This window comes from Stereum hirsutum (assembly GCF_000264905.1).
Source record: "Stereum hirsutum FP-91666 SS1 unplaced genomic scaffold STEHIscaffold_6, whole genome shotgun sequence".
In the NCBI taxonomy this organism is placed as follows: Eukaryota; Fungi; Basidiomycota; class Agaricomycetes; order Russulales; family Stereaceae; genus Stereum; species Stereum hirsutum.
The window spans coordinates 1945692-1962428 of NW_006763136.1; the positions used below are offsets into that span (position 1 = coordinate 1945692).

Here is a 16737-nt window from a genome sequence, read left to right on the forward strand (position 1 = left end):
GCGCTCGGGGATGATTAATATCGCTCACAGCGCCCATAAAGATTGCATAACACCGGTGGTGCCACACCGCGAAACGCCAAAAGTGCAAGTAGCAATTGCAGTGGGTGGTAAATTAATAGGTATATGGAAGAGGCAGACGCCTGAAGCAGATCGTCTACGGGTCGTGTTAAGGATAAGATAAAAATATACAACGCAAGAAGATGAGTTCAGTAGTAAGGTGCTTTAGATGGTGGTATGTAGATCCATTAAACTATCGCACACACCGACAACATCCTTATTGCTCTCTAATAGTCATTCGCGGCACATCTCCTCATACTAAAATCTCCTCCATATTGACCAGCTCGACAGCATTATCCTTGATCTTTTGCATCGACCACCTCTCGCCCGGATAATGCTTCAGGTCGAATATATCGCCAGCCTGGTCACACGCCTCCAGCACGACGTCGATATCGTCCTTCGTGTGCGACGCGGAAACGCAGAACCGAACCCTGCACGTCATGAGCGGTGTCGCGGGATAGGTGACAACGACGATGACGATAGGTATCTTGCGCGTGTGCATGAATCGATGGAAGGCTGCCATTTTTCCGGGGTTGAATAGGAGGAGGGGGACGACAGGAGAATCGCAGATCCCGTAGGTGATCATGCCCAGCTTGTTCAATCCACGAGCGAGGTAGCGTGAGTTGAAGTTGAGACGACGGAGGCGGCTGAGGCCCTCGGAGCCATCGCGGAGAGCGGCCGGGAGGTTCATCCACGCGGGTAGGGCTGCGGCGGGCGCGAGGCCGGGGTGCTGTTCGAGTGTCAGATGGACTGTGGAGGTGGAAGAGCTGGAGGAACTAGCACTGTGCTTCGAGGTGATTGGAGCGGCTGCGACACCCATGATACTCGCCATACTAGCGATGATCTGGATGATGACAGGAGGTGACATAGATTCAGCGTACGTTCCGCCGTGACCGCGAAGACGCAGGCGATCAATTAAGGACTTGTTGCCCGCGATGTAACCGCCTGCAGCACCGAATGATTTCGTGAAGGTTCCCATGTGGATATCGATTGACTTTGGAGGAATATTGAAGTAGTCGGCAACACCACGGCCATGCGGACCAAGTGCGCCAATGGAGTGAGCTTCGTCCACGAACAAGTAAAACTACGATTCATGTCAGTAAATAGCCTACAACACGGTCAAGTGGGATTACCTTGTAACGTTTCTTGAGTTCCAGGAGAGCCGGGAGATTGACCACGGTACCTTCCATGCTGAACAAGCCCTCCACAATGATCAGAATCTTCTTCCATGGACGATGCGTCTTGGTTTGGCCTTGGCTAATAGCCTCGCGAAGAATGTTCTCCAGGTGCTTCATGTCATTGTGCTTGTATGTACGAACGTTCGCGCCGCTCATGCGGACCCCGACACGGATAGAGGCGTGGTTCAGCTCGTCCGAGATGACGAGGCATCCTTTCGAAACCAAAGCGGGGATGATTGTCGAGTTGGTCGCGAAACCCATAGAGCTAATGAGCGCATCCTCTTGTCCAACGAAACGGGCGACAAGGGCTTCAGCCTGAATGTGCAGTTCCGAAGTACCGCCTTCCCTCCGAGCCCCTCCAACTACAACACCGTAGCGTTTGATTCCGTCCTCGACAGCGTCCGCGCATCCGCCGCGTGCTTGAGCGAAACCGAGATAATTGTAGGACGAGATGTTGAGACCGCGTGTACGAGTGCCCGTGAGCTTGAAGGTGCGGTTGTAATCGTCCGATACGCGGTCCAGAAGCATGACTGTGCGTCCGGGAACACCTGTGGTAGGCGCAGAGAAACAGTCGTCCATACGGGTTTTGAGTCGGCGGGTGTAGAATGAGTCGAAATCAGAGTTCAACGGTGCATATCCCTACGTAAGACAGGTGAGTAAGACGGACCGATATAAAATATGAATGGCCACATTGAACGGAATATTGTTCTGAAGGAAATATGATGAGAGAGAAACGTTGCTCACATCGTGAGGAAGCAAGTGTTTGTAGTGGGAGGTATACAACCGTTTGCCGAAGAAGTCGCGCATGTGTCCCAAGCAGATGAGGATCAAATAGCTGAAGTACGTGGTAATGACGATGTAGTACGGAGGCTCGTTCTCGACGTGATCCCCAACATCCTTGCCAGGCGGATGGGCAGACGTATGCCTATACTCCTCGTTCGCGCAATGACCAAATTCGGAGTGCACGGTGGAGAAGACCTGCTCGGAATTCGGTGGGACGCGAGGGAAGCATAATGGACCATCCGCACCAGAGTCGAACTCCCTGAGGACGGAGTCTTCCGTAGAGCCTGTCGCCGACGATGAGAACGAGAGAGCGGGTGTTGATGTCGGTGGTGAACCCTTCAGAACTCTGGCACGCGCATCAGCTTGAGCTACGGCCGCCAGATAGGAAGCCGCAGAACTCATGCCAGAGGACTGAGACGACGGGGAGCGTTTCTTCTTGAACATAGATGGGGTGGGCAGCCCCGAGCTGTAGCCTATGGGTGAGGAAGGCATGGTCGGGTATCAGTCCTTGTCCTCGTCGTCGTCGTCGTCGGCCAAGTTGTCGTCGGCTGAAGCAAGTGGTGGTCACACGAAAGAGTGGGATACATAAGCCGGGCCATTAAGTACATCAAAGCGCAGAGCGTAATGAGAATTGAGTGAGCAACGTACACGTCGGATCGGCACGGGGACTCGGAAGAGGAAAGGACCAGAAAAGGACCGGCATCCATCCTCTTCACGATCCGGAGCTTTTCAGTTGTCCTAATTTTTCCTAGGGCATATGTCATCGGAAACATCCCCTTCTGACTTCTGTGTTCATCGTTTCGTTCCCGGATATTTCTTTTCCTAACTTTTGTTCTCATTTTTCCTTCCTTCCTTTCATGCTCTCTGAATCCCGACGGCCCGACGGAATGATTGAGATGTGGCGTAGATGTGGCGACAACATCGGTGCAGGGTGTACGAAAACGCAAACATGTTCTATCATATTGTTGACCGACACCGAAAAGACCTAGTAAGAAGGACTAGTTCAAACCTCCTCAACGCCTAGCGCCGTATTTTAGCAAAACTTGAAGTGGCCCGTGAGCTGACGATGAAATGCCCGCAAACGACATCTACTCGTTTCGTCAGATACTTTCAGCTCATAATCTGTTCGCGGTGAGCCTCATCCATCGCATCCACTCTGGCAGAGCAGGCGATTCCGCTGCAGACTGAGAGGTTAGTACGTAGTCTTTGGAAGCGCCTAATATTCCCGCCTGGCCCATCGGCGCTGTCATATTCTGCAGGTCGTAAATATCTCGGAATCTGATCTTTAGACCCAGGATTGACAAAAATAGCATATCGTATGTGTGCGCTTGACCTTCGCTTGCTGTCTGAATCATGAAGGTTGCTGTGGCGGAATACCACGGACTGCTACACACCTCTTGAGACCAAGAGCTATTAGGCAGGTGGAGGGCCAAATCGACTGTTCGGGTCTGATCAGAACAAGGATATGCAGCGTAGGCCTGATGAACGTCATAGTCCTAAAGTCATCCATCCTGGAAGTTCCGGCGCTAGTGTTTAGCTCTGACAAGCCACAGGAAGGACAGTTCGAGGCGAACTCTTGACAAGAAGGGCTGCCATATGAGCATGCCTCTTTGACGGGTTATAGTGCAAGCCATGGGCTTATTAGTGATCGCGGGAGGAGGTCAAGATAAAGCAGCAAAGCTTGTGGTAATTCCACATATAATGTGGCTTCATCTACAGGATCAGTGGCAAGTCTAAAGTATTGCGTGGCGAAGTTGCGCCACACAAACGGAATGGACACTAAATGAGCAACCGTGGACAGATCGTTCTGAAAGCAGGGAATGCGTGTATTAGGATGACTTCATGTGGGGGATATTGCCTTAGACTCACATCGTCCATGCCTGGGCCACATAAAGCTGATCATGAATTGCACGCCTCATTATCCGATGATGATGAGATATGTGCCCAACGCATTGGAGAAAAAATCAGAGAAAAATCAGGAGATATAGCGAGATGGAAACCAGTCAGACCATTCTCATTACATGCATAATGGAGACAGCGGTGAATAGGAGGACGGGGGAGTGAGGGCGGGTTGAAAACGCCAAGCCGAGTGCGATATGACTGTATTCGGAAGCAGCCACAGACGAGATCGACCGGCCAGCGTCCCCTTCAAATCAATCTTCTCCGGCCCTGCTCCCTCTCCCGTTAAATACCCTGTCCCGCCCCCATAACTCGCCCATCTGCCCTCCTCTCTTTACCCGCAATGGCCCCCGTCACCGTTAAGAAAATCTGCTGCAGTCAGTCCCCTCGCCACATTACCCTATGATTAGATATCTGACTAACATTGTCGTACCCCGCACCTGCACGCCGTAGTTGGTGCTGGTTATGTCGGTTCGTATTCTTCGGTTCTCTTACCAAAACGCCGCCTTAATCATACTCGATTCCTTGCCTTCATTTAGGCGGTCCGACTTGCGCGGTCATCGCCCTCAAGTGTCCCCACATTCAGGTCACCATCGTCGACTTGAACCAGGCTCGGATCGATGCTTGGAACAGCTCGGATTTCGCTCTGCCGATCTATGAGCCCGGTCTCGTCGACGTCGTCCGTCAGGCGCGCGGTCGCAACCTCTTCTTCTCCACGGATGTCGACAAGAGCATCCTCGAGGCCGACCTTATCTTCGTCAGTGTCAACACGCCCACCAAGAAGAGCGGTGTCGGTGCTGGCTTTGCCGCGGATCTCAAGTGAGTCTTGGCTGCCTTGCTTCTGTCCATGGAGTGCTCCGTTGGTTGCTTGTGACGTACGGTGCGGACGAGAGATTCGGGGACGTATTACCGTGATGTCCTCGACGCGTCGGCTAGTGGCTCTCGCCTCGACTAGGCTCATGGGTCTCAAAGCCCGACCGATGGATCATCGCACCACATGTTGTCCAAAGGTCGCAGCTGGCTCTGTACGGGTCTAATGCATCGTTTGATCGTTTCGTCGCGTCTGTCGGTGTTGTCGCCTATTGTGCCGGACAAATGAAGAGGGTCTTCGCGCGACGCGTCTCGGAACCCGCGCTTCGGTTTCCGCCACAACTTGCCTTTTTAGTCGTCCAAGTTATTTTGGGAACGGCTGTACTGCATCGTTTTCCTTCGCTTTGAACACGCTCTGCAGCTCGATGTTATACCATGGGTTATGAGCGTCCTTCGTATTCACGACGACTGCGATCACTCGGTGGTTTTTGTCTGCATGCGTACATATTTGCTTTGATGTCATAGCGCGAAGTTGCACGCGGTGGCTTCCTTGCCGAGGGTTTGCTAGCACACCGTATTTACATACAGTGGCGGCGGCGTGTCACCTGTGATAGAGGGCATCCTGGCCTATATCGCCTCTCACTGTCTTCAATTCTTTTAGTTGAAAGTCTCCGTTGCTAATATCGTTCTTGGCTCTTCCTTCAGCTATGTCGAACTTGCTACCCGCCGGATTGCCGCTGTCGCCAAAACCTCCAAGATCGTCGTTGAGAAGTCCACTGTTCCCTGCAGGACTGCCGAATCGATGCGCACTATCTTGGAAGCGAACTCTAAAGAACCCGAAGTCAAGTTCGTCCATTTCACCTAGACACAGCGGAGATCCCCGAGTTCTTACTTTCCTTCTATTTAGGTTCCAAATCTTGTCGAACCCAGAGTTCTTGGCTGAGGGAACGGCTATCGACGATCTTTTTGCCCCAGACAGGGTTTTGATTGGTAGCCTGCAGTCGCAAGACGGAAAGGATGCTTGCGCCAGCCTGGCAGAGGTCTACGCAAACTGGGTTCCGTGAGTCTTCCCTTGGAGGTCACTGTTCTCACCATGGCCTAACGCTGCTTATTGTGCCACAGCAAGGAGCGCATCTTGACTGTCGGTCTCTGGTCATCCGAGCTTTCTAAGCTCGCTGCCAACGCCATGCTCGCCCAGCGTATATCGTCCATCAACGCGCTTTCAGCCATCTGCGAGGCTACTGGCGCGAACATCGACGAGGTCGCTCACGCCGTCGGCCGTGACAGCCGTGTTGGACCTAAGTTCCTCCGCGCCTCTGTCGGTTTCGGTGGATCTTGCTTCCAGAAAGATATCTTGAACTTGGTCTACCTCAGCGAGAGTCTGCATCTTCCCGAGGTGGCGGCTTACTGGAGGCAGGTCGTGATCATGAACGAGTACCAGAAGAGGCGGTTCAGCAAGACTGTTGTCGATACGTTGTTCAACACTATCACTGGCAAGGTTAGTGTTCTCTTTCTTTTTCGGTACATATTTGTGTGAAACTGATGTTTGTATCCCTGACTATAGAAAATTGCTGTCTTGGGCTTCGCGTTCAAGGCCGACACTGGTGACACTCGCGAGTCGCCTGCCATCACTCTCATTCGCGATTTCCTGTCGGAGAAGGCGCGGGTGGTCATCTACGATCCTCAAGTGGACGAGGCTCAGATCTGGCTTGACCTCTCTGAGGCTATGCCTGATGTTGCTCTCGAGAAGAGTATGTTCTCACCATGGGCCCTTTCGCAAAAACATCACCCAAACTGACCTGCTTGTGTTGCAGTCAAGGCCGTTGTTGAGATCGCTCCCTCTGCGCTCAAGGCTGCTCAGAACAGCGAGGCTGTCGTCGTCGCCACCGAGTGGAAAGAGTTCACGACTATCGACTGGCAAGACGTTTACAGCACGATGAACAAGCCCGCATTCGTCTTCGACGGCAGGATGATCCTCGACGCCGAAAAGCTGAGGCAGATTGGCTTCAAGGTCTGTCACGATCCTCGTCCTACTGACTGACCGGCCGATGTCTGATGTAGTACCCGTTTTGTTGCTATAGGTTACCACCATTGGCCGGGGCGAGAGGCTCTAAACGGAATTCTTTCGACGAGCCCCACCGAGGGCCTTCTTTATTCTCTTGAAACCCTAGAATTCACGATACTCCACTCCACCCGCTATCTGATCCTCACGCCCAGTCCCACCCGAATATGTATAACGCCCTCTCATCGAATACCCTCCGAACGGGACTCATATAATCTTCTACTTTCTTCTCTTCTCTTGCTGACCGTTTCTGTTCTTGTTGAGTGAGTCCATGGCGTTGCTCAACTTGAATGGAGATGGGACGCTATTGTCCGAACTTTGTGTGGTTTTTTTTTTCTTTCATGGATCTTGGGAATGGAATGGTTGGGTGACTCGTGTATGGCTAGATGTTTGTCATTGACTAGAAAAATGTGTTAATCGTTTTTGCATCCTTTTTACCCCTGTGTGTTGAGACCTGGACGTCAGGTGTGGCGGGCTGAGTGGCGGGTTGTGCCACTCCGACTTCTTCCGGTCCAATCCTTCTTTCTCTTTTTCTTTCTGACAATATTCTGCTCAGGTCGCCGTCGACGGTTTCTTCCTTTTCGCTTTATTATAACGGCCCGCGGGGATTTCACTATGCAAACTCGCCTCGAGCGCTAGGTAAACAGCTCAGGTAATGCTGAGGCTACTTCCCACTACGCCCGCTATCATACTCAGCCTTTCTCTACCCTGGAACTTTCGGCTGAAGCCTACCTCTTCTGTTCCGCCGTCTTATCTGAACGTAGTCGCCATTCGGCGCAATCTTTCATATAGTGGTGTCGAGCTCGGCGTCTACTTTCTCAATCATGGTTTCATTCTTGTCGCTAACCGTCTGCGGGAGGATAACAAGATTCTGCGCATCCTCATGTGCCACATGCCAGCTCACGTTCATGTTGGTGAACAGGAACGAGGCCTGGTATGTTACTCATCTCCAAGGGAATATTTGCTTGTCCTCTTCAGCCTTTTTTTCATCTCCACTACTCATACAATTTCTATTGACTGCTGAGGATCTGTCTACGCCCCTGTTAATACATTGCTGACGACTTCAATCCCATTACCCATTTCTCAACTCCGTCACTCGTCACTTGCTCTAGCACGAACGCTATTGACTGCAATGTTCAAGACTGCGAACTCCTCAACATGCTGCTACCCCCTGTTCGTTTCTATACACGAGTACGCACACGCCCCTTCTATCTACGCTCCGAAAGACCGGCATCCCCTCAAAAACGTCCTGTGTGTCAAGATGGATCTCACATGAGGGAAGATGGTTTGGGTTAGTGCGTTTGTCAGGACCAAAGATGGGATGTAGTGCTCCCGTCGTATATATATATCGTCTCTTCTGCGGCTTCTTGAGAGTGGGATGAGAATAAGAATATGTTTCTTATCAATGTCGCGTTGGTTCCTTTGCCCCTAAGGCCCAGGTCCGAGTTTGTTGCAGACGCTGAAAATTGGGGGTTCCCTCCCATGAGACTCGAGAGATCGCAAGATGAAGTCCACATGACCAGGGCTCGAGGAAAGAGTGAGCTCGTGAACAGGACGAATTGATCCATGGAGAGTCCGTAGGGAGGAAGGGGTGGCCTTACTGGAGTACTTAGCGGGCTTGCGGCGCTGAGGAGTGTCCAGGTGGTGGCGGAAGGAGGATCGATGGCTGCGAACAGTTGACCGTTGCGGGAGCGGTGGATGGTGGGTTAGGGTTCGGAGAATGTGCGATCGGGCGTCGATCTTGGGAGTTGGACGAATGAGGGAGCGGTCGGCTGCTCAACCTCCTGCTCCTCGTTTCTTTCTTTGCCACCGCCTAGACCACCGACCGCATCCCTATAAACACCGTCTGCTCACAGCCGACTCCTCCACTCCTACATCTCGCCCACCATGATCAGCTTCTCCAACGTCTCGCCAGATATCGCACAGGCCATGTGCACCCCAATGCACCTCATTCTCCCCGCTGGATCGTCCTCGCCGTCGTCTCCAACAACACGCAGCTCTTCGAGACCTGCACTTTCTTCATCTCAATCACAATCATATATTCAACCACCAGGCTACGGAGCACTATGGCTCGGTTCTGTCTCTGCCGTTCTCGACTCGTCGCATCTACGGGAAGCCAACATTCGCCACCTTGTGCAGGTGCTTGACGTACCATGGCTCCCTCCGTTGGAAAAGGAGGGATACGAAACTTACCGCATGGACATTCTCGACCTGGAGAGCGAGAACCTCCGCCCTCACCTCGAGGATGTCGTCGAGGACATCGACAAGGCTTTGCGTAGGGGCAAGAACGTGCTCGTTCATTGTCAGCAGGTAGGCTGTCTCCACCTTCACTCTCCGCTCACCCACTCATCTCTCCCGAACCATCCGTTCCATGATCTGAACTTCCTCAACCGTCGCGTTCCATCCGTTTTGCCCACTCCACTACACATAAACATCACTCCCGCTCCATTCGCCACACTTCCATGCGCCACGCTGCACCGCTCTCGCCGTCATCCGACGCTTTCGTCCTCCGCGTAAACGCACGTACGATCGCACACAGGGTGTTTCCCGCTCCGCCGCGATCGTTATCGCCTTTCTCATCCGGAAACATAACATGTCTTACGAGTCCGCCTCGGCCTTCGTCAAGCAACGTCGACCGTGCATTAAGCCCAACGCAGGCTTCGTCCGATGTCTCAAAGAATGGGAAGATCGATGGCGACCCGCACCGTCTCGCCAACCCTCCTCTTCCGCCACTTCTCCCTCTTCTCCTTCTAGCCCTACCCACCGTCCGGGCCTACAACAGCTCCACACTGCGCACCCAATAGCGCACCAACCGATGACGATGCACCAGCCTTTGCAGCTGTCCCCGGGTCCGCACCCTTCACAGCCGCCGGTCGCGATGAAGTTGAAGTTGCCAATGGCCAGAGTGAGGAGCGCTGCACCCGTGCGCGACGGAAGGACGGACATGGTGGCGAGGAAGCCGAGTTTGGGAGTAAGACCGGAGATGGCGAGGTCGCAGAGTCACCAGGCCGTTACGAGTCCCAGCCGGGCGATGTGAGGCTACCGTATCATCCACACCTTCGTATCGCACGTCCAACCAGTTTGCTGCCTATCTCATTTGTCGTTTGTGATCATGGACACCTATCTCTCCGTCTCTCGGCTTGCGACATGCATGGGGGTGGTGTATTCTCGGCGAATTCGTCTCTTGGTCTCTGTTCTCCCTTCCTTCAGGGTTGATGGTCGCTTGTATCTTTGGTCTTCCTCCTCGTTTCTTCGACTGCGTTGACCGTGTTCTTAGGGCTTTATGGTTTCTCCCCCGTCTTCGTCTCGTCCGCGAACGTTTACAGGGCCTATTTACGGGACTTTGGGGTAACTGTACTTAGACGTTGGGTCTATCGGCGTACATACATACAAAATACATACATTCCATACACATATACATAAGTACACGTATTGCCACACTTATTATTGCATCTCATCTGCATATCACACACATTATTGTATAACCTCACGAAAACAGCTTTGTATCACTGGGTCTCTCCTATTTCTCCCTCTCTGTCTCTTTGTCGGTTTGTTTCTTGGTTCTATTATTAGTAGTGTATCAGTTGTATCCAGATGTCAGTGTAGTAGGCCAAACTTTTTGTATAGTTCGCGCTACCTCCTGAGCGGCGGTGTGGCGACGGTGACTACTGCAGAAGTCATTTCCGGCAGTTTGGCTCTGTGAATCGTTCTACCTCGTGTTTGTTGTACGGAGGAACGGCGACGCATCCCCGCGATAAGTTGCGAAGTTGCGGGCCAAGCATTTTTATTTACTCTGACCACGTCGACGAAGAATTTCGAAGAACTTCTCCTCTCTCTATATATATCATCGCTTCGTAGGATTTGAGACGTCGGCCAGAGGGAGATGAGAGAGGTCTTCACCGGATCTTGAGTTGATAAGTATGACCGTCAGGGTGTAGGTTATGCCTAGGAATTCTCATAGCGCTCGTAACGGTCTTATGTAGTGCAAATACTTGTGTGGCACAAACGTATGCATGTAAGTCATGAACTGGTAACGTAGTCTGCGGACAAGGTCCACGTATTTCGTCGACAGATGAAACTCGGGCCTCAGGGAGGAAGCTGGACGGAGCCAGTCATTCCCGATTCTCGGCGGTCGTGGCCCTTGTGTCCTTGGCATGGATCATGCGCATGTGGATGGGGATAGCGGAGGAGACAGGCTCAGGCTGTCGAACAAGGACGGCGAACCGTGAATGTGGCTAAGTCACGAACGAACGGCAGGCCAAAAGCAAGCTCCGAGGGATGTCATACACAAAGACACGCGCAGAAAGCGCTGGTCTTTTGGGGCCATAAGTAAGACAGAGTGCACGGCGTGTCCACTGTGTCAGGACCTCAAAATAGCCATGAAGAATAAGAGGGCGGATGATAAACGGAAATAGTAATCTCGAATCAGGCGATATCAACGGGAATCGACGGAGGGAGTTTCGAGGTCAAGCAGTGCTTATGTCGATGGAGACAAACATGGTGAAAGCTATGTCTTGCAGCAAAGAGGATAGGAATTGTGAGGCTCTGCAAAGGGACTGTGCACCTGTTGGAATTCGTGCTGTGCGCAGTGCGGAACACGCGGGGAGGAAAAGGGAGACGGCAGGGGCCGAATGAGGCGGTGGAGGATTAAAAGCCCGCTTGGAAGCCCGCCCGGTATCACGTCCTCAAGCGCCGGTTGCGTCCCCGTCACCACCAACGTCGTCGCCCCCTTCGCACTCGTCTCCCGTCGTCGTCTCGCTCAACGCCCCACAGACCTTCCTCTCCTTCTACCCACAGCAGTTGCCCAATGTCTGAGATTCGCAGGAAGTTGGTTATCGTCGGTGATGGTGCTTGCGGAAAGGTACGTAGCCCTCACACCCTCAACAACCCCAACAAGACCCGCCCCCCGTGCTCCCGCATTCCTCCTTGTCCTCCGACTTGGCTTGCTGACAATCTCGGCCACGGTTTTATTTGGGTGATGTAGACCTGTTTGTTGATTGTGTTCTCCAAGGGCACGTTCCCTGAGGTACGTCTTCGTATTTGAGCCCACACGGAGCTTTACCTAACGACAACTGCTCTCATTCAACACCTCTTTCCTCGTCTCTTCAATCGGTCCAATTATTAAATTATGCTCGCCCGTTGGTTTCATTGCTGCCACAATAGGTTTACGTCCCTACCGTTTTCGAGAACTACGTTGCCGATGTTGAGGTCGATGGCAAGCACGTCGAACTCGCCTTATGGGATACGGCCGGTCAGGAAGATTACGACAGGCTCCGTCCTCTCTCATACCCAGACTCGCACGTCATTTTGATCTGTTTCGCTGTGGACTCGCCGGATTCGCTCGACAACGTCCAGGAGAAGGTGCGTTTCTCGTTCATCCAGCCTCATTGGCCCACCCCCCATCGCTTCACCCGGATCATTTCTGGCTGCTTCTGGTCCATGCAAAGGCTTCCTTCTGCCTGGCGTTCCACGTACCTTCACCGCGTTTCTTTTGATTGTTGATCATATCTCGGGCTCCACGCTGACTCATGTCCTCGGTTTCCAGTGGATTTCGGAAGTCATGCATTTCTGCGCTGGTCTGCCCATCATCCTCGTCGGCTGCAAGAAGGATCTGAGGCGCGAGCCCCGTGTGATTGAGGAGCTCAGGAAAACCTCCCAAAGACCCGTCACTCCCGAAGAGGTTCGTATTCAATCCCATTCTCAGCTACCTCGGCTGCTTTGACGCTAGCGCTGACGCGTGGCGTTTCAATGTGTTCAGGGTATGGCCGTCGCTCAGAAGATCGGTGCGAAGCACTATCTCGAGTGCTCCGCCAAGTCTGGTGAGGGTGTGCGCGAGGTGTTCCAGTACGCCACCCGTGCAGCGCTCTTGACCCGGCCCAAGGGCACGAAGAAGGGTCATCACTGCGTCGTGCTTTAATCACCTTTCTACATCCACCTTCGTCATTTCTGCCTGCCTGGAACCCTACTCATGTCCCACCACCTTGCCTCCCCTCGATCCGACATCTAATACATACAATCCCACGCGCGTCGTCCCCCATCTTCTTTACGTCTCACACCTCACACCTGCCCTGCCTCCTACACAACCTTCACGCTGCCAACCCCGCTCCCGTGTTTTTCCTTGCATACCCCGCGTCGCGTTTTGGTTGGATGCGTTCTTTTGAAGTTCTTAGGGATGGATGATGCGGATGCGGAGACGGACGTAGGCTCCTTTGTAATTACGACCTCTTCTTTGCCCGATTCTCTCTTTCTCTCTCTCTACGTGCCTAGCGATTTATCATCTCTTGTCGACCCATATTATCCTCTCCATCTACAATGCCGTCTGATGCGTCTGAAAGTGGGCAGTCTTACGACCGTGATGATGTCTGATGAATGAACACGACAACCCGCTCTATAGAGGTAAAACCGAGGATCAAAAGTTTGCGATGAAGCTCTCTGACCTCCGCACACCACCTTTTCTAAGTCTATTGGGGCTGTCAAGCAACCTACGTTGAGGACATCGAGGTGCCCAATGAGGAGATGGAAAGGACGCGTTGAATGAAGCCTCCGTTCCTCCGTCTCCCACGGGGAAGCGGGCCCGCCCGTACTCACTACAAATTCAAGAGAACTTTATATACCTGGCGAGCAGAACGCTTTGAAGGGACGACTGTTGATCTGCTCATCCCACCCAGCGTTCTCGTGCCCCCTCCAAGTTCAGTGTAAAGCTACTACTAGCAGCGATGTCGAGTCAGGGATGCTTCTGTAATGGGTTCTGCCATATCGTGCCGGCCATGACATATTTCTCTTCTCTCCCGACTTAGTCGGCGCCTGTCGTCTTTTCGCCTCCCTTTCTTCCCCATACCAGCTTCAGGATCCATACGTCTCTGCTCTTCAAAGCTCGAAGAGTTTTTCAGACATCCCCAAGGTTCGCTGCCCCACTTGTTTTACCACCAAAGAAAATTGGCAGTCGTACTCGCGTGGAACGCGCTTGGCCGAAACCCGAACCACCAATTAGGTCAAAGGAGAATTTGGCAAGATGCCGTGGAGGGTTCTCAGCGGATATCGACCGTATCAGGTGCACCCAACGTATTTCTCCCCACCGTCGCCGTCCCCAACCCCGGGAGGAAACAGCAGCAGCAGCCACGCCGCCAACGCGTCCTCGCCACCACCACCATCATCTCCGACCAGACCAGAGCGGCAACAGCTTGTGGCGACGGCCCTTTCATCTTCCTCACCTGCCGCCGCCGTGCCTCTCGCGGTTCCACCATCAGCATCTACCGCATCATCAATAGGAGGAGAAGCTTCTCAAGCCCGTCCTTCGGCATACCGCTCTAACCATACTGTCCCCGGCCTATCGCTATTTATACCAGCTGCCCGCTTCTTATCCAACGCAACCCCCTCGCTTCACCACTCCCTCTCTCAATCTCAAAATCGTAACCACCCCAGCAACGCTGAGAAGCGCGCGCGACACCACAGCTCGACGGCACCCACCAAGGCGACTGCGACTGATTATAATAGAAACTGGACACGGCATACGGACGATATCCCCAGTCTATTCCATCCCCAGCATCAGACTCCTCACCCGTACCATCAGCACCAACGTCGTCAGCAGACAAGGATGGACCCCACGATAGCAAGGCTTTTCACGTCGAATGAGCAGTGGAAGGAGGCGGTGGGACAGGCTGAGCCCAGTTTCTTCGCGGAGACAGCGAAGGGCCAGGCCCCAAAGGTCAGCGTCAGCGCACACATCTCTCACTTCCACACACTCTCGTCTTTCCCTTCCTCGCGTTTTCCTTCCCGATTCCTTCGCTATTTTTGGACCACATTTTCTGACATGATTTTTCGACGTTTGCGAACAGGTCCTGTGGATTGGCTGCGCTGACTCTCGCGTCCCCGAGAGCGTCATCACGGCGTCAAAACCGGGTGATATTTTCGTCCACCGCAATATCGCGAAGTATGTCTGACATCATTTTAATCTGGTCTATTCCGGTGAAGTTGAACCCCGTGGCTCATATTTGAATTATCTGTATCGCAGCCAATTTCACGCCGACGACGATAGCGCGCTCGCAGTCCTGTCTTACGCCGTCGAAAACGTTGGGGTAGAGCACGGTGCGTCTCCTAAGGTTTAGCTCTCACACTTGGGGTCGTGAACCTGATTTACAACCGCAATACATTCGCGCCTTGGCATCGTTGTTACGCGCTCCCACACACAGTCGTTATCGTAGGACACACAGCATGCGGTGGCGCTCATGCGTGTATGGCTGCGTCCGCTGCCCCGCCTTCCGAGCCACCAGCGACCCCTCTCGCGCGCTGGCTTGCACCGCTCACTAAGCTCGCTGCGTCGCTCAAGCTCGCGTCGATGCCTTCGAAGGAAGAGGCGATGAAGATTTTGGTGGAGGAGAATGTGAAAGTTCAGGTCGCGAATGTGTGTCAGGCGACACCTGTGATGGGGGCGTGGACTCACGGGAAGAAGGTTTGGGTGCATGGGTGGGTGTATGAGCTCGAGCACGGACGGTTGAGGGATTTGGGCATCAGTAAGGGGCCTCAATGATCTTCGCCTCGGAATGATCCGTCGGGTCTTGAGAACGAACGACAGCTTGGGGATATTATGGTGGGCGATGTGACGAGCGGTTATGAAGAAGAGAATGAATGCTTGGATGATGCGTATCTCAGTTTTTTTCTTTCTTGTTTTATTTGTTTTGCTTTGCTTCATGATATCCGTTACGAAAAGAATAAAGAGGATTCACCTCGCTCGCAGCTTTTTCACGCACGAAGTCGGCATTGAATTGGACGATTATTGCCTACGGGACGGTCGCAACGTTACCATCCCGTATGGGGACACATCCGGATAGTTATTAAGGACACACGCGGGAGAGGCCTCTTTCGGTCCAGTGGTTCTGAGCCGGCATCCCCGGGGCGGAAAGTCTCGGAAGGCTGCCGTAGGATCAACTTTGTGGTCTTCTTCGTGGACTTCAAAGCGTCACCGTAAAGCTGTGAGTATTTCGACTTGTTTCATGTTCTCCGAGGGGTCTCCCGGGACGCCGAGTTGATTTGTGTTTGTTATGGTGCAGAGCGTATGATTACGTGCGGTTGGGTCCAAGGCTGGTATGACTACCCATTTGGGCCACACAGTCTTCATCAAGGTCAGCTTTGTGTTCTTGTATTACTCCAATGTATCTCTGGCACTACTCATTGACGCTATGCTTCACCTGTAGACCGCATAACATCTTTCCTCAGACTGTGGCGCCATATTTTAAATAACGCTTTGTGGGTCGATCATCATCAGTATCGGTGTTTCCTCTCTTCCTTTCACCAAGCTGTTTATAAATGTACGCTCAGGATCCTTGTCGCTGCATTGGTACGCATCATGACAGTAGACTAGTGAACTACTCTGCTACGGGGGAGAAAAGTGATGGCTGCGCTCCATAACACCGTGGGATTACCCCGGATGATCCTATATGATACCCAGGTTAATATGTGCGACTCCCGCAGAAGTTCAGGTACGTCGTCCTCTGATCCGATGGACAGAACGTGAACAGTGTCGTCTTACTTACTTACCAAACTGTTCCATAATGAAAACCGCAGCGCCTCTGTTGGTCGCATTCCTTGTTTTGGGAGAAAACAACATTAGAACATCCTCCAATAGGAAAATCTTCCCACTCCGCGTTGGCGCACCGATTTGTTGCTGATGTTTTTCAGCAATGGCCCCAGGACTTTCAGTGCCTTGCAGTATCGGATACGGTCAAGTCGTTACTATTGGCAATCACACGTCTTTCTTCAGAACTGTGGACTCAAGTGGCACTGCAGGACTGCCTATATAGTACCCGGTCAAGTGGATCTCAGCATTGGATCACGTCGGTCCATCGCCGACAGCGAGGCGATCCTTGTTTATTTATGTTATCGCCAAGGTAGTGACTATGATGCGTCGCCTGCCGTACTGCTTATGGTAGCTGTCACCCGTACTTGGCCCCA

At 52.7% G+C, this 16737-nt stretch overlaps 5 protein-coding genes across 5 annotated transcripts; 4 read left to right on the plus strand and 1 right to left on the minus strand.

The window, feature by feature from the left end:
- Positions 1-21: 21 nt before the first annotated feature.
- On the minus strand, positions 22-2575 carry STEHIDRAFT_96806 (serine palmitoyltransferase 2). Its single transcript, XM_007303755.1, has 3 exons — positions 1980-2575; positions 1191-1874; positions 22-1141 (listed from the first exon to the last, which is right to left on the minus strand). Exons 1-3 carry the CDS (start codon positions 2508-2510, stop codon positions 311-313), a joined length of 2046 nt encoding a protein of 681 aa, XP_007303817.1. The 5' UTR covers positions 2511-2575; the 3' UTR covers positions 22-310.
- Positions 2576-4176: 1601 nt separating this feature from the next.
- Positions 4177-7221, plus strand: STEHIDRAFT_78635 (UDP-glucose dehydrogenase). The gene is made up of 9 exons (XM_007303240.1): positions 4177-4294; positions 4371-4388; positions 4457-4736; positions 5433-5573; positions 5635-5787; positions 5850-6225; positions 6292-6478; positions 6542-6738; positions 6809-7221. The coding sequence occupies exons 1-9, from the start codon at positions 4261-4263 to the stop codon at positions 6839-6841; spliced, it is 1419 nt and encodes a 472-aa protein (XP_007303302.1). The 5' UTR covers positions 4177-4260; the 3' UTR covers positions 6842-7221.
- A 1176-nt stretch (positions 7222-8397) lies between these two features.
- On the plus strand, positions 8398-10338 carry STEHIDRAFT_78639 (phosphatases II). Its single transcript, XM_007303241.1, has 2 exons — positions 8398-9099; positions 9329-10338. Exons 1-2 carry the CDS (start codon positions 8677-8679, stop codon positions 9824-9826), a joined length of 921 nt encoding a protein of 306 aa, XP_007303303.1. The 5' UTR covers positions 8398-8676; the 3' UTR covers positions 9827-10338.
- Positions 10339-11502: 1164 nt separating this feature from the next.
- Positions 11503-13089, plus strand: STEHIDRAFT_96816 (small GTPase-binding protein). Its single transcript, XM_007303756.1, has 5 exons — positions 11503-11650; positions 11774-11815; positions 11953-12150; positions 12335-12469; positions 12548-13089. The coding sequence occupies exons 1-5, from the start codon at positions 11597-11599 to the stop codon at positions 12704-12706; spliced, it is 588 nt and encodes a 195-aa protein (XP_007303818.1). The 5' UTR covers positions 11503-11596; the 3' UTR covers positions 12707-13089.
- A 1077-nt stretch (positions 13090-14166) lies between these two features.
- On the plus strand, positions 14167-15488 carry STEHIDRAFT_146932 (carbonic anhydrase). Its single transcript, XM_007303757.1, has 4 exons — positions 14167-14494; positions 14625-14719; positions 14801-14874; positions 14979-15488. Exons 1-4 carry the CDS (start codon positions 14384-14386, stop codon positions 15314-15316), a joined length of 618 nt encoding a protein of 205 aa, XP_007303819.1. The 5' UTR covers positions 14167-14383; the 3' UTR covers positions 15317-15488.
- Positions 15489-16737: the final 1249 nt, after the last annotated feature.